Raw genomic sequence first — 25289 nt, 5'->3', positions numbered from 1 at the left:
TATTTCTCTTAGTAGCCAAAACTGATAAAAAATATATATAATAAAATAAATTAATAATAATACATAAATAAAAATAAATATATAAATATCATTACAACTCCTGCCATGTGTGCTTCCAGCAAACAGAATAAAAGTGAACCTCTTGGTAGATATTCTGCTTTCCTGATTTTGCCTGTGTGTCTGAGTAGGTTGTGGGGAAGGTTGGGGAGAAGGAGATGCTTGGTTTAATGGATTTTGATCATTTGATTCCTCTTTGACGCCTTGAGGTTTCTCTCGCTTTTTCTCTGTGCTGCTGCAAAAATAAATGAAAAAGGTAAAGAAACAAATGAAGTGACAAAACGGCATTAAGGAAGGACTCTAGATACATGCAGAGTTCAATGGAACGTGATAAAAGGGGTTTCGTATAATCGTGTCTGTGCTAGGAGACTGCTGAAAAGGCTTCTTCATGGACACGTCTGGCCACATGCTCCTCCATTGGGCCGCCACTATGGACAGAAGTGCAGATCAGTTTTGCCAGGAGAGCTGCACCAACAAGAGAAAGTGACTGATCCCTTTAGCGTGAAAGCCTGACTTAAACGGGTATGACCATGTCCAAGATCATAATATGTAGTAGATGTAATAATAATATTAGCAAATACCACCAATTGGAAATGTATAGTTCTCCTGATAAACTATGTCGCTTTCCCCATGTGCAGGGCATTGCATTAGCTTAGGTTTCCATGGTTATGACCACTCATACAGTGATATACAGTTGCTACTGGTCGTAACCATGGATACCTTGCTGCTGCAATGCCCTGCACATGAGGTAAGCGACGTAGGTTATCAGGAGAACTATACTATGCTTCAAACTTGATGTATTTTCTAATATTATACCTACATTATTGTATCCCTACCTAGAGATGGAGTTACCCCTTTATACAACAAGTCAATTTCTGATGAAGATCTCTTTAAAAATGAGGACAAAGCTCGTCAGGTCATTGCATACATTTTCCAAACAGTCTTACAACATATAAGAACTGGTTTTATTATTGAAAAATTCTTTACAGTAGAAGAAATAAAATGTATTAAATACATATTCTAATTTCTTACATAAAATTGTGCAAAATTAGACAAAAAAAAAAAAATAGTACCACTGATTACTTTGGACATTTTAGGAATCCATATGCAAGTGCTAAATAAAGAAAAACACTAATTATTTTTTGGGTTTATTTGCATGGAAGTCCTTGATGGGTAAAAAAAAATAAGCGGCATTTAATGTACATGCCAAGGAAGCTTAAGAAAAAATAATTAACTATTTTTTGCCTTTTAACCTTTTAAAGGTCAGTTTAAAAAAATTATTTCTTGTCATACGAGTTATTCTTAGTGGACCCTGGGCAGCGTAACCCTATACTTACCACCTGGATCTGTGCAGCTCCTCCGCACTGTGCCACCTGCATCAACATGCAGCCAGCAGGAGGCGCCACATAACCAACGGAGTCAGAGGTCATTGATCAGCTGCAGCCTTCACACAATGGCCTCTTATTTGGATGGAATGCCAACACTGCAGTCGATCACTGGCTGCAGAAGTCAAGTGACAAAACACCCCCAACTCTTCCCCCTCCATCAGATACTGATACCAGGGGACACAGGACAATCAGCATTGTCGTCCGAGTAACATTTCAGTAGCTACGTTGCACAGTGATGGAGAACCCAGTTAATGCTGTGCCAAACATTTTGTTTAAGTCAATAAGGAAATAATAAAAGCAATAATTTAAAAAAAAAAAAATGCAATTTTTTGCACTTTTTGGTGTCTAAAAAAGTAGAATTGCTGTAGGGGTGCTGGCTTTATAGTTTTCCACTAATTTACCCGAAAGACTATTGAACAGGACTGGAGAATATGATAAAAAAAATTATATTATATACAGTACAGACCAAAAGTTTGGACACCTTCTCATTTAAAGATTTTTCTGTATTTTCATGACTATGAAAATTGTACATTTACACTGAAGGCATCAATACTATGAATTAACACATGTGGAGTAATATACTTAACAAAAAAGTGTGAAACAACTGAAAATATGTCTTATATTCTAGGTTCTTCAAAGTAGCCACCTTTTGCTTTGATGACTGCTTTGCACACTCTTGGCATTCTCTTGATGAGCTTCAAGATGTAGTCACCAGGAATGGTTTTCACTTCACAGGTGTGCCCTGTCAGGTTTAATAAGTGGGGTTTCTTGCCTTGTAAATGGGGTTGGGACCATCAGTTGTGTTGTGCAGAAGTCTGGTGGATACGCAGCTGATAGTCCTACTGAATAGACTGTTAGAATTTGTGTTATGGCAAGAAAAAAGCAGCTAAGTAAAGAAAAACGAGTGGCCATCATTACTTGAAGAAATGAAGGTCAGTCAGTCCGAAAAATTGGGAAAACTTTGAAAGTGTCCCCAAGTGAAGTGGCAAAAGCCATAAAGCGCTACAAAGAAACCGGCTCACATGAGGACCGCCCCAAGAAAGGAAGACCAAGAGTCACCTCTGCTTCTGAGGATAAGTTTATCCGAGTCACCAGCCTCAGACATCGCAGGTTAACAGCAGCTCAGATTAGAGACCAGGTCAATGCCACACAGAGTTCTAGCAGCAGACACATCTCTACAACAACTGTTAAGAGGAAACTTTGTGCAGCAGGCCTTCATGGTAAAATAGCTGCTAGGTAACCACTGCTAAGGACAGGCAACAAGCAGAAGAGACTTGTTTGGGCTAAAGAACACAAGGAATGGACATTAGACCAGTGGAAATCTGTGCTTTGGTCTGATGAGTCCAAATTTGAGATCTTTGGTTCCAACCACCATGTCTTTGTGCGATGCAGAAAAGATGAACGGATGGACTCTACATGCCTGGTTCCCACCGTGAAGCATGGAGGAGGAGATGTGGTGGTGTGGGGGTGCTTTGCTGGTGACACTGTTGGGGATTTATTCAAAATTGAAGTTATACTGAACCAGCATGGCTACCACAGCATCTTGCAGCGGCATGCTATTCCATCCGGTTTGCGTTAAATTGGACCATCATTTATTTTTCGACAGGACAATGACCCCAAACACACCTCCAGGCTGTGTAAGGGCTATTTGACCAAGAAGGAGAGTGATGGGGGGCTACACCAGATGACCTGGCCTCCACAGTCACCAGACCTGAACCCAATCGAGATGGTTTGGGGTGAGCTGGACCGCAGAGTGAAGGCAAAAGGGCCAACAAGTGCTAAGCATCTCTGGGAACTCCTTCAAGATTGTTGGAAGACCATTCCCGGTGACTACCTCTTGAAGCTCATCAAGAGAATGCAAAGAGTGCGAAGCAGTCATCAAAGCAAAAGGTGGCTACTTTTAAGAACCTAGAATATAAGACATAATTTCAGTTGTTTCACACTTTTTTGTTAAGTATATAATTCCACATGTGTTACTTCATAGTTTTTATGCCTTCAGTGTAAATATAAAATTTTCATAGTCATGAAAATACAGAAAAATCTTTAAATCAGAAGATGTGTCCAAACTTTTGGTCTGTACTATATCTATATACAGATTTTTTGCTTTATGTTTAAATAAAAAGAAAAACTTACTTTTCTCTGCCACATAAAGGAGAAAAAAAAAAAGAATCAGACTGCGACATTTATTCTGTTAGTTAAACCAGAATTTGTGTTCCTCTCTTTTTCCAATTATTAAACACCGGTTTATGGTGCTTCAAATGCAAATGAGGACATGGGGGGGAAAAAGAAAATGATAGAAGTACCTTTTAGCTGCTGACGCCAATGTATCTTTCTTAGCAACTGATGCAGAGAGCACTGGTTTTCTGGTTCCAGCACCTCCATTGGCTAAACAAGGTATAGAGTGGGCTTCACGAAGCGTGGGTGGACCTAGGGAAAGAGAAGTTTATACATATTTATATATATATATATATATATATAAAAAAAAAAAAAGACACGTTACTTTGATGTCAGGTACCGTAATTGGATTATGAGAGCCCCCAAAATGACTTGATGGCATTTAAACTCCTCCTTTTAGATATAAGCCCCTCCATTTATTTTTTTAGCCACACCTCCATAAAGTATTTACAATTTTAGGACATTAATAGAATCTCCATGAACAAATTGTAATAAAAAAAACAAAAAAAACACAACATTAAGAGAAGGACAAGAACTTCTATTTTACATGATAAACTTTGGGATCATTTGCGGAGATCCCCTTTAAAATGTAAAATATTGGGACGATTAGTAATAGCCTAACCTCACCATGGGTAATTTAATCATTACAGCTCTTGATTTACCGCCAGAGTCTTTGATCCTCGCTGACACCTTCATTACAAAAGAGACTTTTGTTCAACCAAGGGGAAAAAAAAAAAAATCAATTCAGGATCCAAACCAAACATCTCCTGCCAAACAAGGGCTAAATCACCTGGAATGGCATGTCTGGTCCACGAGGCGCATTGCACCCGTCTGCCAGTGTCACATCATGTGTCAATTACCGGGGTGAACAGTCTGAAAAATGGACGCTTTATCTATTTGGCCTGAGCTAGACAACCAGATGTGAAATGAATAGAAAATGTGAGCCAGTGTTTGGGGAGAAGGATGGGAGCCAAATGTGAGATCAAAGAGAAACACATTTATTATTTTAAGTAATGGATTTAAGCATCAGTTATTAAAGGAACAAAAATAAAGTTACATATTTTTATTAAATACATTTATATTCAATATTAATGTATTTAATCTGGGAACAGTGTAATATGGGCAAGGGCGATTGCAGTGATGAGTCACCTGTTCGGCTGTGTGTTGTAGTTTAAATACAATCTGTGTTTTATTAGAAGGAGATCATCACTGCCTCAGTCTCACATGCAAGCTAGTCTCTGTAACCCAACCCCCCACCACTGATTGGCAGTTTGCATACAATGTGCACAGGAAGCAGCCAATCAAAAGTGTGGGCGGGGTTATACACAGCCAAGGAGTCTTCATTGCTGCTATATCTACATCAGTGAAAACAGGGATTCTACCAAAACTACAGCAAGCCGTCCAGTAAGCGATACATCCATGGAACCAGGTTCTTCTGCAAGAGCGGGCCGCCGGGAGGACCGCGGGCCGCCGGGAGGAGGACCCCATAGATATTAGATGGTGGGCTGATCCCTTGACATCGGCAAGTTCGGCAATCTAAAGTGTATGTATGGTGGTCTTTAAAACAGTAGTGAGAATTCAGGGGCTGCAGAATGTTCTGACTGTTACACAATGATAAAACCTTCGTACTCAGCAATTTCATTGACCACATCACCACTACAGACACGGCACGCGGGGAGCGAGGAGCCGAATCCGATCTGCTGCAGTCACCGCCGCTTACTCCATGTGACGTCTCTACATAAATCATTTCTCCGCAGTCTCTGACTTTGTAGAGTAGATTTCCCATCCAGACAGTAGATCCCGGAGGAAATCTGGTCTATTTTGGGTCAGTCCAGGTTTCCTCTTCCTCTCCAGCTCAAACAGGAAAGAAATATTACAGATGACGCCGTTCCGCCCCAATATCAGCCACAACACAGATCGGCAATCCAATGTGACTGTGCTGCAATTTTACACAAGGAAGGGGAAAATAAAAAGTGCAACAAAGTCGTCTTTTTAACGACTTCACATTCCGGGGCTTAATGACCAAATTCGGCTCTGCCTTTGTCGGATGTGGCCACAGGAATTGTACATAGATTTGTTTTCAGAGAAAATATAACACATTACATGTATAAAATTGCGAAAAAAGTTCTTAAATTTCAGTTGTAACTTCTTGTCTCTTTTGTATGTATGCCTGCAGATTTATTTCCGCATTATTATTACACAGATATTGGCGTCTGCTTTATATACTTGTATATGATTTAACAATTGGGGTGTCCACTGCAAAGGTCAACAGACAGGTGGGGGGTCCGACAACCCAAACACCCCCACCGATCAGTTGCTACCAGCGCTGGTGGCATAGCCCCGCTGTACAGGCCGCTCCTGATCACTGCGCTCTGCTCCTAATCTTTGCAATAGATCATTTTGTCACCGCTTTGTTTCACAAAATAATCAACTTTAGTCTGTGGTTATAAATCCGCCAAGAGGAGCTCAGAAAACGACCATTAAGCGTTACAAACTTCCCGTAAGTCCGTCATAGCGAGCTCACTGACGGATCCTCAGTTAACTCATTCTGCAACCAGTAATTGTGACAGCGAAGCAATAATTACCTTTACTCGGAGGGGCTTTTCTGACCGTTGCCACTAGATCCTCGGAGATGGCCAGGCGTCTGAGCACATCGGCCAGGGCAGCTTTAAGCACCGTGATTTCATCTTCCTGCTGCTGAACTCGCAGCTCCAGGGCAGACAGGCGATCCTGCACGTCGGAGGTACTGGCCGCAGAGATGCTGTCATCTGTACAGTAAAGAGGAAGACACACTTTAGTTTTCTTAAAGGGTTTGCTCTTATTGGATTTTATTTTTTATTTTTGGTGAATATTTAACTCTAAATTCAGAGCAAAGGGAAAAAAAACCTGCAGATTTTACCAAACGCGCAGGTGAAATTCACAGCGGACTACATCAGGAAACATCTTATGTACACGCTTTCAAGTTTTATTAATTTTTATTCTTTATTCAAAGCACGTCCATTTCTGGGGCAGATTTTCACCCCTTTCAATGTATGGAAGGCCTGAGGCTCGGTGCTGGATGTTACATTTCCCATTCATTGTAGAGATCATCTATATACATAATTGTGTAAGGGGTACTTCTGTCTGTCTGTCCTTCTGTCACGGATATTCATTGGTCGTGGCCTCTGTCTATCATGGAAATCCAAGTCGCTGATTGGTCGCCGTAAAACAGCCACGACCAATCAGCGATGGGCACAGTCCGGAAGAAAATGGCCGCTCTATACTCCCCGCAGTCAGTGTCCCCGGCGCTCCGCTCCCCGCAGTCAGTGTCCCTGGTGCTCCGCTCCCCGCAGTCAGTGTCCCTGGTGCTCCGCTCCCCGCAGTCAGTGTCCCTGGTGCTCCGCTCCCCGCAGTCAGTGTCCCTGGTGCTCCGCTCCCCGCAGTCAGTGTCCCTGGTGCTCCGCTCCCCGCAGTCAGTGTCCCTGGTGCTCCGCTCCCCGCAGTCAGTGTCCCTGGTGCTCCGCTCCCCGCAGTCAGTGTCCCTGGTGCTCCGCTCCCCGCAGTCAGTGTCCCTGGTGCTCCGCTCCCCGCAGTCAGTGTCCCTCGTGCTCCGCTCCCCGCAGTCAGTGTCCCTGGTGCTCCGCTCCCCGCAGTCAGTGTCCCCCGGCGCTCCACTGCTTACTCCCCGCACTCAGTGACCCCGGCGCCCGCTCCATACTCCCCTCCGGTCACCGCTAACACAGGGTTAATGCCGGCGGTAACGCATTCCGTTATCGCCGCTATTAACCCTGTGTGTCCCCAACCTTTTACTATTTCAAAAACCTGACCGGCACATCCAACCATAGACAGTGTGAACAGGTGCTGAAGCTAGAGTCGCCAACTCGTATATAGTTAAGTAAATAAGGCAGCACACTGCAGCGCTAAAACATGCAAACTTGAAAACACGAAATTTGAACTGCATTACTGCACTAGAAATATGAAAAATGAGAGCGTTTAGCGCATAAAAATGGCCAATTTTATGTGTACCTGGTAGCCTCTTTACGGCATCTCTCTTATACCAGGTCCTACGCTTGCCTTACCTCGCTGAGAATAAACGTCTCCATCTGAATTGGTGCATGTGAAACCTCATCTTAGACTAAAATTCTCTTTCTTTATGGAGGGGTATTGGACATTTTTCATATTTCTAGTGCAGTAATGCAGTTCAAATTTCATGTTTTCAAGTTTGCATGTTTTAGCGCTGCAGTGTGCTGCCTTATTTACTTAACTATATACGAGTTGGCGACTCTAGGTTCAGCACCTGTTCACACTGTCTATGGTTGGATGTGCCGGTCAGGTTTTTGAAATGTATTCTTTAGCCTTCTGATCGTGCACTCCGCCTCCTAGCTTCAGGTGTTTTAATTGCAGCAGGTCCAATACCCCTCCATAGAGAGAATTTTAGTCTAAGAAGATGTTTCACATGTACCCATTCAGATGGAGACGTTTATTCTCAGCGAGGCAAGAAGCGTAGGACCTGGTATAAGAGAGATGCCGTAAAGGGGTTACCAGGTACACATAAAATTGGCCATTTTTATGCGCTAAAAGCGCTCATTTTTCATATTTCTAGTGCAGTAATGCAGTTCAAATTTCGTGTTTTCAAGTTTACATGTTTTAGCGCTGCAGTGTGCTGCCTTATTTACTTAACCCAACCTTTTACTATTGATGCTGCCTATGCAGCATGTTAGAACCCGAGCATGCTCAGATAACACCTTCGCCCATAACTAATCCGTATCCATCAGGTCATTCCACTATCGTTCAGACAGGTACCTCTATATAGCTGCGTATCCATACAGAAACCCCCCTATTCATAGCTGCATCTATACTCAGGCGCCAATAGATTACTATACCGCGGTGATATTTAACAGCACGCGACAATCTAGCGACAGCTTTTTATAGCTGCAGTGCGGTCATTACACCGATTACTCATTTACTGCACATCACTATCATTAACATAAAAGTATCTCCTGGCAGAGACGCGCGTCCTCAAACCGACGAGACGACTGAAGAAGAAGGATTTTGCAGGGAATCCAAGAATCTGCTTGGCTACTTAAGACACAGATTAGCAGACGAGACTTGGCGCAGTCAGGACTATTCTTCAGGAGGCAGAAGAGGGGGAATTACGGCTTCTGGGTCCAGACCGGCCTGACTCAACTTCTGCAAGTCACATTAATGCACTCAGCTTGTTTTATTATACATTTAGGGAAATAATGGAAACCCCGAGAAGGAGAATGATGGCCGCACCGCTCGTGTTTGGGGTGGAGGTGGCAATCTACAACCATTACACATTAGAACGGAGCCACTTATCATACGACAACGATTAAAGGGCCACGATTCAATACGATGACGGTATATGGTCTAATCAACTGCTGGGACGCCCGCCGATCACGAGAACACGCCTCTTTATTTTCTGTGTAAGTGGGTGGTGGGCATGTGTGACTGACAGTGTTTGCACATGCTCAAAACAGTTTCATTCACAAAGGGGACTTTGAGCTCCTCTGTGGATGAAGTAGGGGTCTCATCAGGAGGACCCCCTGCAGTTACACATTTACCATCTCTCCTGTGAACAGGTTTATGTGATAACCCCCTTTTAAAATGGACCCCGAGGATGACAAGCTATCCCTTTACCCCAACAGATCTAAATCGGATAGTTTGAGTCTACCAGGGCGAGCGTCGTAATCTACCTAGAGGTCCCAGCTCTCGCTCATAAAAAAAAAAAAACAAATAAAAGGGGGTCCCGAGCAGATATTTGCATCTCTCACATCCACCACCAACGCGATAAAATGCAGCAAACTAGATGACTGGAAGAGTTGGAATAATTTGAGGTTCACGCTGTATTTGGACTCTTTATTCATCAAAGTGAACGGAAATGTCCTCAGGACTGACAGATTTTCGATAAAGGGGTTGCCGGAGATCTGCAAAAACTCTATTGCATTTTTCTGCACTTAGTAAAGTAAAGCATAGGTCACCTTCTGGCCAGAAGCTGCCATTTGGGCAGCACGGTGGCGCAGTGGTTAGCACAGCAGCCTTGCAGCGCTGGTTCAAACCCCACCCAGGACAACATCTGCAAAGAGTTTGTATGTTCTCCCCGTGTTTGCGTGGGTTTCCTCCGGGTTCTCCGGTTTCCTCCCACATTCCAAAGACATACTGATAGGGAATTTAGATTGTGCGCCCCAACGGGGACAGCGATGGTAATGTGTGAAAACTGTAAAGCGCTGCGGAATATGTTAGCGCCATATAAAAATAAAGATTATTTATTATTTGGGTGATCTCCACCGGTGCCTCTCGAACGCACCCTTTGAACAGTAACTAAACGTGCAAATTCTTTGCTAATTTTATCATCGTATCTAGCATTGAAAACGTATTTAACTTTGTAAATAAATTTATTTATTTTTTCAGTGGAGGCATCCTCCGCTCAGGGGAATGGTGCTGTGCGTGGTGCATTAGCATAACTACATCATCTGTCTCCAGCACTGTGCCATCAGCAGTAACTCCTCCTGCCCGGGTGTACCCAACGCTGGTGACTTTAGGCAGTGCTGCCATGACGGGTCTATGGGCATTAAGAGCTGGCATGGAAGCACTGCCTAATGCCACCAGTGCTGAATACAGTGGGGCTGGAGGTGTTACTGCTGATGGCACAGTGCTGGAGACAGACGATATGGTACTGTACATGGAGGACACCTTACAAGAGGGTGGGCACACTTCTAAGGTGCCTCTCTCGCCACTGCCTGGGTCCATACTCCCACTGCACAGACAAAACAAGTGGAAGCAGTGGTTTGGGGGAAAGTTTTTTTATAGGACTGAAGGCAAAACACTCAGTGTGTTGAACTTTTAGATCTGTATTATAGGGTGTATTTATTACAGCAGTTTCCAGTAAGGAGTTCATGAGGTTCCCAGTTCAAAACCCCGCTATAGCCAAGGGAGTCTACAAAAGGGTCAACACTCCGGGAGGACTGTCCATGTGTAATGCTTCACTTCGCCTGCGGGAGTGCTGTAGCGGAACTTAACACTTGCTTTTGGATTCCCACACAGATCACAGCTGGTCTCATACCTGAAGAGGTATGAGCTGGACATTTTTGTGACCATCTTGTCAGGGTATCCTCCTTACAAGTAATGATTGTCTAAAAGCCGACAACCCCTTCAAGAGAGGAAAGCAAAGAGCACAATAGTTCAACTGTTAAACTTTATTTCAGCATCGCCCTTTCAGAACCATCTCACCACCCAGCCATACATTTCTAGAACAAATAAACCAAATGAAAACATGATTTCCCGAGGGGTCTCTGACTAGGTCACTGTAGCTGGAAAAGGTTCAGTCAAGATATCAGTGTTGTATAATTGGTGGAAAATGTCTTCCTCACAGCAGACGCAGTTACAGAAAGCCATTCACGGAGCTTGTGCTGCAGCTGTACTAACCATCGACGCGACTTACGCCTTCCACGCTGGAGATTTAGCCAAGCTGCCAAAGTAAAGAGAACCTTTACGGGTGAAGACAAAGTATATAGAGGAATTATCTTCGCATAGTCCCAATTAGAGGAGCGCAGCTGCAGATTTTCAGCCTAGGTATGTTAATAATATAATGTATGTGTATTTAACACCAAATTAAAAATATACAGAGCTTCTGGGTGGAGAAAATGGAATGAGAACTTCATCCGAGCTGCCAGGCTACACGTGTTGAAAAAGATCCACTAATGCGAATACAGGCATAAAAAAACGTGAGAAATGAAGAATGGGAACTAATCAGATTAATGAGGGGATTAGACACTGGGCAGCCCCTTGATCAACTGTAGCGAGTCCTGAACGTGTACGGAGTTAGGAAAATATGTCGCCATACATGTAGCGGTACTTCTATGGTACTGGAGATCAGCCATCAGTAGGTTAGTTCTGATCACCCTCAGGGCTGTGGAGTCAAAGTCAGAGTTGGAGCCCATTTTGGTGGAGTCGGAGTCAGAGTCGGTGTGATGGAAATTGAGTCGGAGGTTTGACTTACCGACTTTCACAGCCCTGGCAGGACTGTGGAGTCGGAGCCCATTTTCGTGGAGTCAGAGTCATGGAAATTGAAATGTTGGAGGTTTGGCTTACCGACTCCACAGCACTGATCACCCCCTTTAAGGACCGCATCACATGGCAGATCACTTGCTAACTTTTACTAGGGTCTTTTCAAGAGTCTACTTCAAGCCACAGCCCCCTTTATTTCACAGCACATTCTCTCTACACCCCATCTCCGTAAATGTACTACCCCACTACCTCCTGGAAGTGCCATTTTCTGGGAGGTTTCCCCAACTCTTCCGGGAGTATAGGAGGAGGACGGCCCTTTTTGGTAAGACCATATCATCCCTTTCTTGTGAGGAGCTCTTCGTGGGTACAACTGTACAATGCCATTTGTGTACCCAGTCTAGGGTAATCTGTGCATCTCTGGCATAAAGGTTTAATACGGAGTTTCACACAAAGTTACGGTTGCTTAGTAGTGATGAGCGAATATACTCAGCTTCACATAACTAAAGGGTCGGTTTTATGTTCATCTGATAAAACTACATTTCTTAGCAGCACCTTGCTTCTCCTCAATGCTGCAGGCCCCTGCCCCTCTTTTGTGCTCCTGACTAACCCCCAAGTTGTCATTAAACTAATCTAAATGTAGAATTCACATTCTTCTAGACACTGTCTGCTCTTTTACAATACCCTGCCTACCTGACCAATTTTATCGTCGGCCATCTCCATACATAAGTCAAGGAGCATGAAAAAGCTCAGTGGATCTAAATTCATGGACTCAATTGACAGGTTTTAAAGGGAATCCATCTATAGTGTCTACCCCTAAAAAGGCACAATGGCGGCAACCAAGATTTTAAACCAGCTTTGCATGCATCCATACCTCACTTCTGATTGAAGTATCTTGACCTGTGGGACATCAACTAAGCTCAAGGTGTCCGGGACCACCCACATGACTCTTCAAGGTTAACATACACCATGCACGGCCTTCTTCCCACGATAAAATTAAGCTATAGTTTAGACATGGGCATCGTAATAAACCTATTACTAATGCATAAAATGCCAGGGTGCGGATTTGGGGACAAATTTTGTGAGGAGGTCTATTTATCATAGCTTGCCTGCAGTCCTATGTAAAGCCATACTGTAGGTTATAGTCTTTAGAGTTGCATATACGAGGAATATCTCCATGAAGACGACTTCTCCATAATGTAAACACGTTCTGCTTTCTCACAGGTATGGATATCATGGATATATCGGGGCCTCCGACCACAGAGCTTGTGCAGACGCCGCTCATTCTTTTCTCAGAGTCCCACACATAATAAACTATTTGAAGTTTTCCAGCAAAAGAATGTAACAAAGGAAGGTGCGAGGAGCAGACAAGCCCCGACACTTACTGGCATTCTCCTCTCCCGGCAGGCCTGCTTGTGATGACTTTGTGCATCAGCCTGCATGAGTAATGAGCCAGGTACGGCTTTATTTAGGTGCTTTTCAAACAGGAGATCCTGGGAAGTGAAGGCTCAATAGATATCAATGACATGAAGGATGGCACTGCTAGTAAACTGCTCACTGCACAGCGCATATGCTCTGTAGGCTACTCTTACAATCTTGTTCTTATAAGATGTTCTTTTACAGGGTTATTTCTAGAATTGCAAGTTATCCCATATCTATAGGATACAGAATAATTTACTAATTTAAGATTCTCCAATATACATATATTATCTATGCACAATCCACCATCAGGAGTGAGTGCCACTTAGTGAATAATAATAACAGCTGCTTCAACTGATGGCTTATAAAAAGGTCTCATTACCAAGGTGTCATCTCAAGACATTTGTAACCTTATTGTTGCAAAACATACTGAAAGCATTGTTTACAGATTAATTTCTAAACAACTGAAGGAAGGTTCCAGTGAGCACTGTTGGGACCATTATCCTGAAGTCCTGCATTGAGCAGGGGGTTGGATACAATGACCCTGAGGGTCCCTTCCAATTTTAACACTGATTCTAGGCGGAAGAAAACAGTTTCACCATAGAACCACGACCAGGTGCTCCCAACAAGGTTTCATACAGGAGTGAAAAGAATTATTATTTCAAAGAAAACAATAAGGAATGCACTTAATCTCCATGGCCACCACGGAAGACTCCATTGCTGAATAAAATGCATATTCAAGCGAGTTAAAGTTTGCTCAACAACATTCTTGATAACAATCCGCTGACCTCTACCAGGATGATGAACATTAAACGAGGGTGGACATTTCAGAAAGACAATGATCCCAAACACACAGCCAAGGAAAGTCTCAACTGGTTTCAAAGAAAGAAAATAAAGCTGCTAGAATGGCCCACCCAAACACCTGACCTAAATCCTATAGAAAGTTTATGGAGGGAACTAAAGCTCAGAGTTCATAGAATGAGCCCACTGGACCTTCAGAATGAGAAGAGTGTGTGTGGAAGAATGGTCCAAAATCACACCTGAGCAATGCCTGCGACTAGTTTCTCCACAGGTGATGTCGAAGCTGTCATTACCAACAAAGGCTTTTCTATGAAGTATTAAATACATTTCAGTAAACATGTTCTACACTTTTTACTGTCATTTCTCATTATTACACAACTTAATTTATGGATATCTATGGTTTGATTTAGTCTGTGTGAATTGGATTGGTGGTTACCGACATCTGGGGCCAATTTCATGTCCACAGCACCCTCAAATAACCATGCGACTGGGTCCATATACAAGAAGTGGCCAGATTACTGGAGACCTCCCACAATCTGCAGCACAGGAGGCTTAGACAACATCTGGTGATCCCTGAAAGGAGGGGTGATAATTTCTCACCATCATTAGGGACTATTGCAAGACTCTTTAAAGGGTTGATTGTGACTTGTAGGATCGCTGCTTCCAACAGGTGGCGCTATAGAGCTCGAGTCCTCTTTTTCTCTGAAGAGGCAATTTGCACATTAGGGACTGACACACACTCGCAGCATCCCCCCAAGCGTCCAGAGAGTATGGACAGCTGGAAAAACACGCCAGGAGAGAACCATGGCATCAATTGTGACGGCAGGCCATTCCGAAGACTGAGCAAGCAGACACATCTGAGGTGCACATATCTCTACACAAGCTGTCCGTATCGGAGAAACAAGTGCGTCCTTATAATAATAAAAAAAAAAAAAAAAGTAGTTTTCCCCTTAAAATGGAAAATAATCGCTAAACAGGGCTGAGTCAAGTTTTACAATTTCTTAAAAATTCTTTTGACTTTCAAGTGTTAAGTGACGTGGATTATGCAGAAAGAAAAAAAAAAAAAAACAAGAAACGTACCCATCTGTTCCTCATCCCCACAAGTTATTATGGCTTTTGGTGGAGAGGTCAGTCCAGTATGTCCAGGCACTAGCCAAATCCTCCTGACTTGACAGTTCCTGATTTTTTTTTCTGCTCGCACAGACTTTCATTTGTTTTTCACATATGTTGCTTCTCATTATGTTTGGCAATCACCTTGTGCGTTTATCACCTGATCAAGGTATTTTTATCTGATGGCAGACCGCTCACTGTGATACTGAGGACACTGTACGTGTTCGAAACGTTTTCAGTGATACAACGGCATCTTCCTCCGGCACATGCCGGTTTATGTCCAGCAATTGAATCTCTTAATATTATGGAATTAAATTTGCCGATTTTACATCTGGAGCTGGAAACCTATTTTGTCTCTTCGTACCAGTTCCTAATCATCCAGGATTCTGTCGGCACTATAGGAGCTGGAACTTTCCTATATTTCCCAGTATGATAGAAGTCTGATAACTGGTGGACGCCCGTTGACGCCTGTTGACGCCTTACCATGGTACGTACTACTATGCTGTTTTAAGTCAGTCCTAAAGACTTTACATAAAAGCAGTACCAAGTATGCAGGATCAGACTCCTTAACAGCAGTGGTGCCACGCGATCACCGAGTTCAAGGACTGGTCGCAGCAATAAACTGCGCTGTAGTCGAGACGTCACCACTGCAGCTTGTCAACCAGGACAGAAGAAGCAGCGGGTGAGGATGAGTAACAATAAAAGATTATTAGTGGTAAGCGAACGTGTTCGGATAAGGTGTTATCTGAGCATGCTCGGTTGCTAACCAAGTGTCTTTGTAGTGCTCGAATAATATATTCGAGCCCCGAGGCTGTTCAACAGCCACAACACATGCAGGGATCGCCTAACAAACAGGTAATCCCCGCATGTGTCGCGGCTGTCGAACAGCAGCTAGACATGAAACCGCGTGGAACACTTTGAAGACACTTGGTTAGCACATGAGCATGCTCAGATAACACCTTATCCCAGCACCCTCGGTCATCACCATTATTTTAACATTTGCAGAAACTGGTGGGGAGGGAAAAAAAATACCAGAAAATCCCTTTAAATATCAATACCGGGGATCTGGAGGTCGGTATCTGAATTTAATAAGCCCCAAGAACTATAATGATCCATTATAAAATTAACGAGTACTAACTTCTGTGCCTTCATATTGACACGACGATGTTTAGAGGAGGACATTCAATGAAAGCTGGAGTCTGTGGAATTACATCATCTATTTGGGAATCGAATCATAAGCAATTAGCTAATTCTCACCAATTACTGAAAGTCCTTCCATTAGCAAGTGTGAAGAACTCCGCTAGACGACCGGCCGCAGTGGGAAAAAAAAGAAAAGAAATGCACCATCCCTTTAAAGAAAAAGCTCATGGGGGGGGGGGGGGGGGTAATAGTTAACACTTGGTGTTTAAATTATAATTAATGTAATATATATACATATATATATATATATACATACATATACACACACACACATATATACACATATTTTTTTTTATTTTATTAAAAATAAAATAAAATAAAAGAACCTGCACATTTCACTTGGATTAGTGCCGGGAAGGCTGATGTGATGAGGACATCAAGAAATCTCTTCCTTTACCATCACTGCGGTATCGCAACTATTCCGATGATTTATATAAACTGACACTCGATTAATATTTCATTTTGGAGCCGCCAATTAAGTCATAAAAAGGAAAAAAAAATAAGACTAAAATCAATATTACTTATGAGAATTTTAGAGCTTAAATCAAGAAAAGTCTCCACTTACAAGAATAAAAAAAAGGCTCTACTTAAAAGTGGACGAAAGGCGTCTGTGCTTGGCAAAGAAAAGTCTCCCCCCCCCCCATTCCGCAGCACTTTAACAGATGTATTCCTGCTGTTTCAGATATTTTATTTCATTATCCTGAAGATTTCACAAGTCTGATATCTTACCCACCCCAAATCAGAGAGAAGAGGGGGAAAAAGGAAGAAAAAAAAAAAAAAAAAAAAAAAGGAGCAAAACTGTTTAGTTAACTTTTCCCCTTCATGAGACGGAAAAGAAAGGAAACGTAATAAAGAGAAATACGATTATGACCATTAAAAAAAAAAAAAATGAATCAACCTTGTAAATGGTCTTCAGCAAAAAATCTTTTGTCGTTTTCTGCACACAGCCCCTATACGCAGCCATGTATTTCTATGGCTACAGACTATGAATATGGCATATTGCTCAAATGGATGTCATTGCTGTCAGCCATGACCAAAACTTGACAGTAATGTCTCAAAAAGCTGACTAGTCAAAAACAAAGGGTATAAAAGACAATTCTATATTTTGACCATGGATTGGACCAGCTACAAATATCTACATGTAGCAAGCATTTCCAAATATATCCTTAAGAGGGGGTATTTGCATCTCCAAGGTCCTCTCACTATATGTGGTAGGTGTAGTAATATTAGCAAATTCCTCCAATTAAAAATGTATAGTTCTCCCGATAACCGATGTCACTTACCCCATGTCCAGGGCATTGCAGTAGATTAGGTATCCATGGTTACGACCACTCAATGACAGTTAGTTGCTACTCGTAACCATGCACACGGGGTAAGCAACATAGTGAATCAGAAGAACTATACTATTTCTCAAAAAAAAAAAAACCCATACATGCTCAGGTGAAGATGTATGTGTTCTTAGTAGGGAGACGGTAGGCCGCTGATTGACACCTTTGGTGGAGGCTCTTCTTCCATGAAATCAAAGATGGAGCATATCGAAGCCAACAGCCTGATCCTTTTCTAACTCAATCTTGTTTGGGGAAAATGAAGGTCCCATTATATTTGATGGTTGGCCAGTTTAGCCAAAATCAGGAGAAAGGATAAGCAAAGAATGGGTATTTGGGATGGGGCTAGTGGCTAAGTCTGTACACCTTCACTACGGTGTCTAGAACAGGGGTGGGGAACCTCAGGCCCCAGGGCCATTTACGGCCCTCGATGACCTTTTATCAGGCCCCCCGAGCAGATTCTCCAGGACCACATTCTTGGGCAGGGAGGTGTATTTTGATTACAACCAGCTCATTAATTTCTCCTTGCTGTGTTAGCACACACATACACAGTGTTCACTACTGAAGGGCATGCAATGAAAGATTACGTCCTGACACCAGTGCCAGAGTCAGGATCTACTTTGTGGGGGCAGTTTGTTCGGTCCCCGAAGGAGGGAAAAAAAAAAAAAATTCCCCACCCCTGGTCTACAATAAGGCTAGGTGCAGATGGACGTGTTTTCGAGTGTGAAAAGCTTCAGGACACGCTTTTTGGGCGAGTTTTTGAAGGAGTTTATTTTACTAAAGTAGTTTTGAAACATTTTGGAACTGTTATTTTTGCAATTTGGAGCAAATTCCATCAGGATCCACATCAAAATTTGTGACAAGTATTTTTTTTTTTTATCCCTGCAAGGAAGTTTTTAAAGACCAGAAGACAAAAAAATGCTCTAAGTCCCCCTCCAAAAAAAGAACTTTATATACGAACAGCAAAGAGGATTAACATTCAAATAAATAAGAGTCTTTTGAAGTAACTTTTAGGAGGTTTATTTTTTCTTGGAGAGCCTAAAAAGCCCAGCTTTCACTTGGCCTTAAAGGGATATTCCCATCTCAAAGATCCTATCCCAATATGTAGTAGGTGTAATAATAATATTAGCAATGTAGTATAGTTTTTCTTATCCGCTATGTTTCTTTCCTCATGTGCAGGCATTGCAGAACCTTAGGTATCCATGGTTACAACCACTAGCAACTAGCTGTCATTTCATCAGTGGACGTAACCATGGAAACCTAAGGTCCTGCAATGTCTGCACATGAGGAAAGAAATAGCGAATCAGAAGAACTATACTACATTTCTAATTAGAGCTATTTGCCAGTATTCTTACAGCTACTACACACTGGGATAGGTTCTTAGAGACGAGTAGAACCCTTTAATGTGCTTATAAAAGGTTTTATAATCTCATTTCTAGAAGTATTTTTTACGAGCGAGCCCCACAATCACTAAGCTTATTTCTGACAGAATATAAGATGCTTTCTGTGAAGTTTACACTTCTACCGCCATCCATCATCCTGGAGAATGAGACGTGCAGAGTCTCTGAAGGGCATTTCTGTATTAATACCGCCACCCACCACTTCCTTCCTTTGTGTGCACCAGCAGTGCAGCATATCCGGACTTCTCAGTATTACGCCAACATGGCTTCACATCTACCGGATGGAAATCTGTCCCAGCAACATTAATGGTGGGTTTTTTTTTCTTCCTTTTTAAATTTTATTTCTCAGCATCGTTATGGCGATAATAGGTTTAAAAATTAACTTTCTCTTGTTTTGGTTAGACCAAGACAGGGAGTTACAAGAGATTATTCTCTGGGGGGGGCATGTACTTCCCTGCTTGAGGTGTCGTATACAGGAAGGGGAAAGGTGATGGAAAAAAAAAAAATACACGCCCCTAGAGAAGAGGCTTTCCCCTGTGAGACATGCAATGACACAGCCCCGCTCTCCTCCTCGATCTTGGCACCTGGTGTGTAGACTAGAGCTGTGTGTTACAAACCCCTCATGCAGCTTTCATCTCACGGCAATCTGTGTGGTGAAGATGAAGAGTACGGCAGAGCTGACATTGCCCCAAAATGAAAGCAGCAAGAGGTGTTTGTAATAACACACAGCATTGATGTACTATAAACAATAGGTATTATAGCATAAAAAGAAACTCAAGCAGTCATAGAATCCATAAACCTCTCCCCTTGAGGAAGGTACTACCACCGAAACGCGCGTCGGGGTGGGCAGGTGACTCCTGGAGATTGTTCCATCATCAACATGGTACTGTTTGTATATTATGATGTAATTCACTCAGATCATGGCATTGAATTGCTTGACTATTGCACCTTAACCACATGGTAATACATACTGTAGTTGTTCACTGTGTGCATACTATGTTTTCTATATATCTGTATACCTTGTATCCCGGGAGACACCCAACCTTGGGCAATTTTTGATGCTGGCTACATCATGTTACCATCTTTTAGCCCCATGTGTCCGTTTGTATGATTTTTCTTTTTTTCTTTTTTTTTTAGAATATATGTTTAAAGGGAACCTGTCACCCCAAAAATCGCGGGTGAGGCAAGCCCACCGGCATCAGGGGCTTATCTGCAGCATTCTGTAATGCTGTAGATAAGCCCCCGATGTTACCTGAAAAAGGAGAAAAAGGCGTTATATTATACTCACCCAGGGGCGGTCCCGCTGCTGGTTAGGTCGGATGGGCGTCTCTGGTCCGCTGCGGCGCCTCCCATCTTCATTACAAGACGTCCTCTTCTGATCTTCAGCCACGGCTCTGGCGCAGGCGTACTTTGCTCTGCCCTGTTGAGGGCAGACAAAGTACTGCAGTGCGCAGGCGCCGGGCCTCTGACCTTTCCGGCGCCTGCGCACTGCAGTACTATCCTCTGCCCTCAAGAGGGCAGAGCAAAGTACGCCTGCGCCGGAGCCGTGGCTAAAGATCAGAAGAGGACGTCTTGTAATGAAGATGGGAGGCGCCGCAGCGGACCAGAGACGCCCATCCGACCTGACCAGCAGCGGGACCGCCCCTGGGTGAGTATAATCGAACGTCTTTCTTTTTTTTCACGTAACATCGGGGGCTTATCTACAGCATTACAGAATGCTGCAGATAAGCCCCTGATGCCGGTGGGCTTACTTCACCCGCGATTTTCAGGGTGACAGGTTCCCTTTAATAAAGGAGCTGATTATGGATTTTATGACTGCTTGGGTTTCTTTATATGCTATAATACGTGGTTTGCAGTTGTCCATATATCGATACTGTGGTGGTGGATTAATGTAATACAGCGAAGTTTTGTGATATATATATAGTTTCCACCACCTACAATGTTCATCGGAATATGGTAGTATATAAACAATAGGTGCAAAGATCACAGAGGCCAGCATATATGTCTCACAGGAGAAAGCCTGCTTTATATTTCTCTGGGGGGCGTGTACTTTTTTCCCCTGCATGATGCCTCCTGCTTATGATAGGGCAACGTCATGCAGGGGGAAAAGTACACACCCCCGAGAAGAATTTTTAATATCCTCTTGATCTTAGCAAAAATTTGAGTCTAAAAACTTTAAAAGCCAAGATCACTGCAACAGGTAGAACAAGTAAAATTATTTTTATTTTATGCCCGTTTGACATGCTAAAATTCTTTCACCAATTTTTTCATGCTGAACTGGACACAATGTAATAGTGGCTACAGAGCGGAAGAAAGCTGTCCCAAATTAGGGTAGATGGGGCCGATATCTGAATGCGTCTTTGTCCTGTTCTCAGAACTTCTGTCATGACATCCGCCATAAAGACTGTGCAGTAACAGGGGGTTTAAGGGATTGAGTGCGGCCTCACAAAGCCTTTAATCACCGTAGGGTGAGAGACGTTCTCCTGTGACGGACATCGCCACATGGGGAGACGCCACCACAATACAAGCTATTGTGCTGAGGCTAAAAAGTCCACGTGATGACAGTAAATTGGTGAAGGGGCACACTGCCCAGGGGGGCTTCTATGCCGCACAGGAAAGTACAAGTGACTAATCTAATATGCAGGGCAACCATTTTTTTTTAGGCCAAGTTCAAAATCGCAATTTTTCGATAGATACCTTTACAATGCGGGTGAATGGGGAGGTTGCAAAATTGGATTTTGAAGCCTATCTTACCACTCAGGCATCAAGGTTTTACTTGTGCTTTTAATGGATAGAAGAAGTGCAGGAATATTAATGGGCAAAAGAAGCTTGGAAATATTTTGGCATGAGGAAAAAAAAAAACAAAAAAAAATATATATTTACTAAACACCTCACAAAATTAGATCATGAAAAAGTTTATTACAGTTCTTCAATAGAAAAAGGGAAACTCGTAATATTGAGTCATTACAAACAGTAATCGGTTTCAAGCGTTTATTTCTGTTAATGTTGATTATGGCTAACAGCCAATAAAAACCCAAAAGTCATTATCTCAGTAAATTAGAATTAACAAAAACATCTGCAAAGGCTTCCTAAGCTCTAAAAAGGTCCTTTAGTCTGTTTCAGTAGCTCCACAATCATGGGGAAGACTGCTGACTTGACAGATGTCCAGAAGGCAGTCACACTCCACAAGGAGGGGAAGCCACAAAAAAGGTCATAGCAAAAGAAAGTGGCTGTTCACACAGTACTGTATCCAAGCATATTAATGGAGAGTTGAGTGGAAGGAATAAGTGTGGTAGAAAAAGGTGCACAAGTAACCAAGATATCCGCGGCCTTGAAAGGATTAAGAAAAGACCATTCAAAAATTGGGGGGAGATTCACAAGGATTGGACATATGCTGGAGTCATTGCTTCAAGAGCCGCCACACACAGACATATCCAGGACACAGGCTACAAGTGTCACATTCCTTGTGTCAGCCACTCATGACCAATAGACTACGCCAGAAGTGTCTTACCTGAGCCAAGGAGAAACAGAACTGGATTGTTGCTCAGTGGTCCAAGGTGTTTTCAGATGAAAGATCATTTTTCATTTCATTTGGAAATCCAGGTCCCAGAGTCTGGAGGGAGAGTGGAGAGGCCACAATCCAAGCTGCTGGAGGTCTAGTGTGAAGTTTCCACAATCAGTGATGGTTTGGGGGCCATGTCATCTGCTGGTGTAGCTCCACTGTGTTTTATCAAGACCAAAGTCAGCGCAGCCGTCTACTAAGAAATTTTAGAGCACTTCATGCTTCCCTCTCCCAGCAAGCTTTTTGGAGATGGAAATGTCATTCTCCAGCAGGACTTGGCACCTGTCCACACTGCCAAAAGTACCAATACCTGGTGTAAAAACAACAGTATCACTGTGCTTGGTTGGCAGCAAACTCGCCTGACCTTAACCTCACAGAGAATCTATGGAGTATTGTCAAGAGGAAGATGAGACACCAGACCCAACAATGCAGACGAGCTGAAGGCTCCTATCAAAGCAACCTGGGCTTCCATAACCCCTCAGGAGCGCCACAGGCTGATCACCTCCATGCCACGCTGCATTGATACAGTAATTAATGCAAAAGGAGCCCCGGCCAAGTATTGAGTGCATTTACTGAACATACTTTTACCGAACATACATTTCGGTAGGCCAACATTTCGGATTTAAATATCTTTTTTTTCAAGCTGGTGTTATAAAGTATTCTAAATTTACTGAGATAATGACTTTTGGGTTTTCATTGGCTGTAAGCCATAATCATCAACATTACCAGAAATAACCACCATAAGGGATGGCTGCTGGAAACTTGGGGAAAAAAATGCCACCGCACCTAGAACCGAGCGTAGGGGTATGTAGACAGGGGTTTGTGGGCAGAAAATCTGCAGCCTATACAACAAGCGGGTGAGTAGTTTGCCAAGACTGATCCACACACTGGAGAGGAAAAAAAAAAAAATTCACAGTGGAAATTGACCTGTGACAGATGTTAAAGCTGCAGATTTTCAGAGCAGTTTTCTCTGTTTTACAGTGTGTAGGACAAATCAGCATAAAAAGCCCTTTAAAATAGGCTGATCAGCGTAAAAAGCATCTGCATGTGTGAACACACCTTTAGGCTATGTGCACACGTAGGAAATGTGGTGCAGAATTTTCTGCACTAAATCTGCATCTGCAGATTTGATGCAGTTTCTGTGCAGTTTCTATGCAGTTTCTATGCAGTTTCTGTGCAGTTTCTATGCAGTTTCTATGCAGTTTCTGCGCAGTTTCTATGCAGTTTCTGTGCAGTTTTTGTGCAGTTTCTGTGCAGTTTTTGTGCAGTTTCTGTGCAGTTTTTGTGCAGTTTCTGTGCAGTTTCTATGCAGTTTCTGTGCAGTACAATGTAAATCAATGAGAAAAGAAAAAAGCTGTGCACATGGTGCAGAAAAATCTGCGCAGAAACGCTGCAGAACTGCACAAATGAAGCGACGTGCACTTCTTTGAAATCTGCAGCGTTTCTGCACAGATTTTTCTGCACCATGTGCACAGCTTTTTTCTTTTCTCATTGATTTACATTGTACTGTAAATCACAGTGCAGTTCTGCAGCGTTTCTGCAGCAGAAAAATCTGCTGCAGTTCTGCACCAATTCTGCACTAAATCTGCATCGTGTGCACATACCCTTAGGCTTCAAGGGTACAAGGCCTTGTGTCAGGTGCAGGCAGAAAAGGCCCCTCTGCAAAAATATAGGGTCCTTAGCACATGATCATGAACAATTCTGCCTGCTTTGGAGGTGGATGTGGCCCTCCTTACGTCTTGGGACCCTGTATGGCCCACACTAAAGATATGGAAATGCTTAATATTTGGGGGGTTTAAGGAGCAGAATGTTCACATGTTGCGTTTTTGCAGCGTTTTTTCCCCCACAGGCAGAACCTGCTCTCTTGGCCGTAAAGAAGCTGGTTACATGAAGCCGGTTTTGCAGAGTTGTTCTTGTCTCTTGTGCATGCTGATAAAAGTTTAACAGAAAAAATTGCAGCAAAAATGCAGCGTGTAAACACAGCCTTAGCATTCTTTGCAGCCTTTTGATTTGACAATGCCCAGTATGAAGCATTTTCCATGAGACAATGCTTCCAAGAAGCGACATGTATCCCTCCCCCAAAACCTTAAAGGGATGGGGGGGGGGGGGGAGAAATGAGCAGGAAGAGAGACTTTAAGTGCGTGTGTGTAGATATATACATTTTTATTTATTTTTTTGCGAGGCTTTTATAGTGGACTCCATTGGAAAAAAAAAACACTACTCAAAAAAAACCATAAGGCCATGTTCACATTAAGCATGCAGCATTTATGTCACTTTTTACAGCATCTCTCGCATATATATTTTTTTTTAACCTAAATGATTTAAAAAAAAAAAAAAAAACTGCAGCACATCAGTTCTACCAGCACATTTTTCACCTACAGAAAGTAACGAGAAAGTGCATAAGCGCTACAAACATTTTTTGGTGAATAAAAACACGTACTGTAAAAAGCAAAAGCGCACATGTAACCCGCACCAGGCTGGTGAAAAAAAAAAGTAATGAAAATTGCAGCAAAAATGTGCATTTAACAGTTTTTTTTACTGCAGAATAAAAAAAAAAACCCTGCTGCGTGTGAACATAACTTTAGATGTCATGTGGGACAATATATATTTTTTTTTCTTGCTCTGGCAAGGGTGCACCAGGTATATTCGTCCTCCTCTGCATTCTGGTGTTTACAACGCACGGACGTTTTCTAAATATAATCACCCCCCCATGCATGGAGTCCTACGCGTCATATATAGACACCTGATGCAAGAGACGGGCCGCGGCGAGAGCCAAGAAGACATAAAATATTGTACCAAATTCTACCCTGCTGCACAGAGGTGCACTTACTCCCTCCCCCCTAATGGG

The 25289-nt window shown here is 42.8% G+C and overlaps 1 protein-coding gene across 5 annotated transcripts in view; it reads right to left on the bottom strand.

Moving 5' to 3' along the window:
* Positions 1 to 25289, bottom strand: part of EML4 (EMAP like 4) — a 136628-nt gene that overhangs the window by 43856 nt on the left and 67483 nt on the right. For 3 of the 5 annotated variants that reach the window (XM_069768585.1, XM_069768588.1, XM_069768587.1), the window contains exons 2-4: positions 6206 to 6388; positions 3749 to 3872; positions 140 to 292 (exon numbers count right to left, since the gene is read on the bottom strand). In XM_069768585.1, the coding sequence (XP_069624686.1) occupies positions 140 to 292; positions 3749 to 3872; positions 6206 to 6388 (460 nt within the window). The remainder of the gene's footprint in view (positions 1 to 139; positions 293 to 3748; positions 3873 to 6205; positions 6389 to 25289) is intronic. The other 2 variants (XM_069768586.1, XM_069768590.1) reach the window with 2 other exon arrangements.

Source organism: Ranitomeya imitator, chromosome 5 (assembly GCF_032444005.1).
Source record: "Ranitomeya imitator isolate aRanImi1 chromosome 5, aRanImi1.pri, whole genome shotgun sequence".
NCBI lineage: Eukaryota > Metazoa > Chordata > Amphibia > Anura > Dendrobatidae > Ranitomeya > Ranitomeya imitator.
Note: the sequence above shows the minus strand (reverse complement) of the source record. Positions and strands in the feature narration are given on the sequence as shown.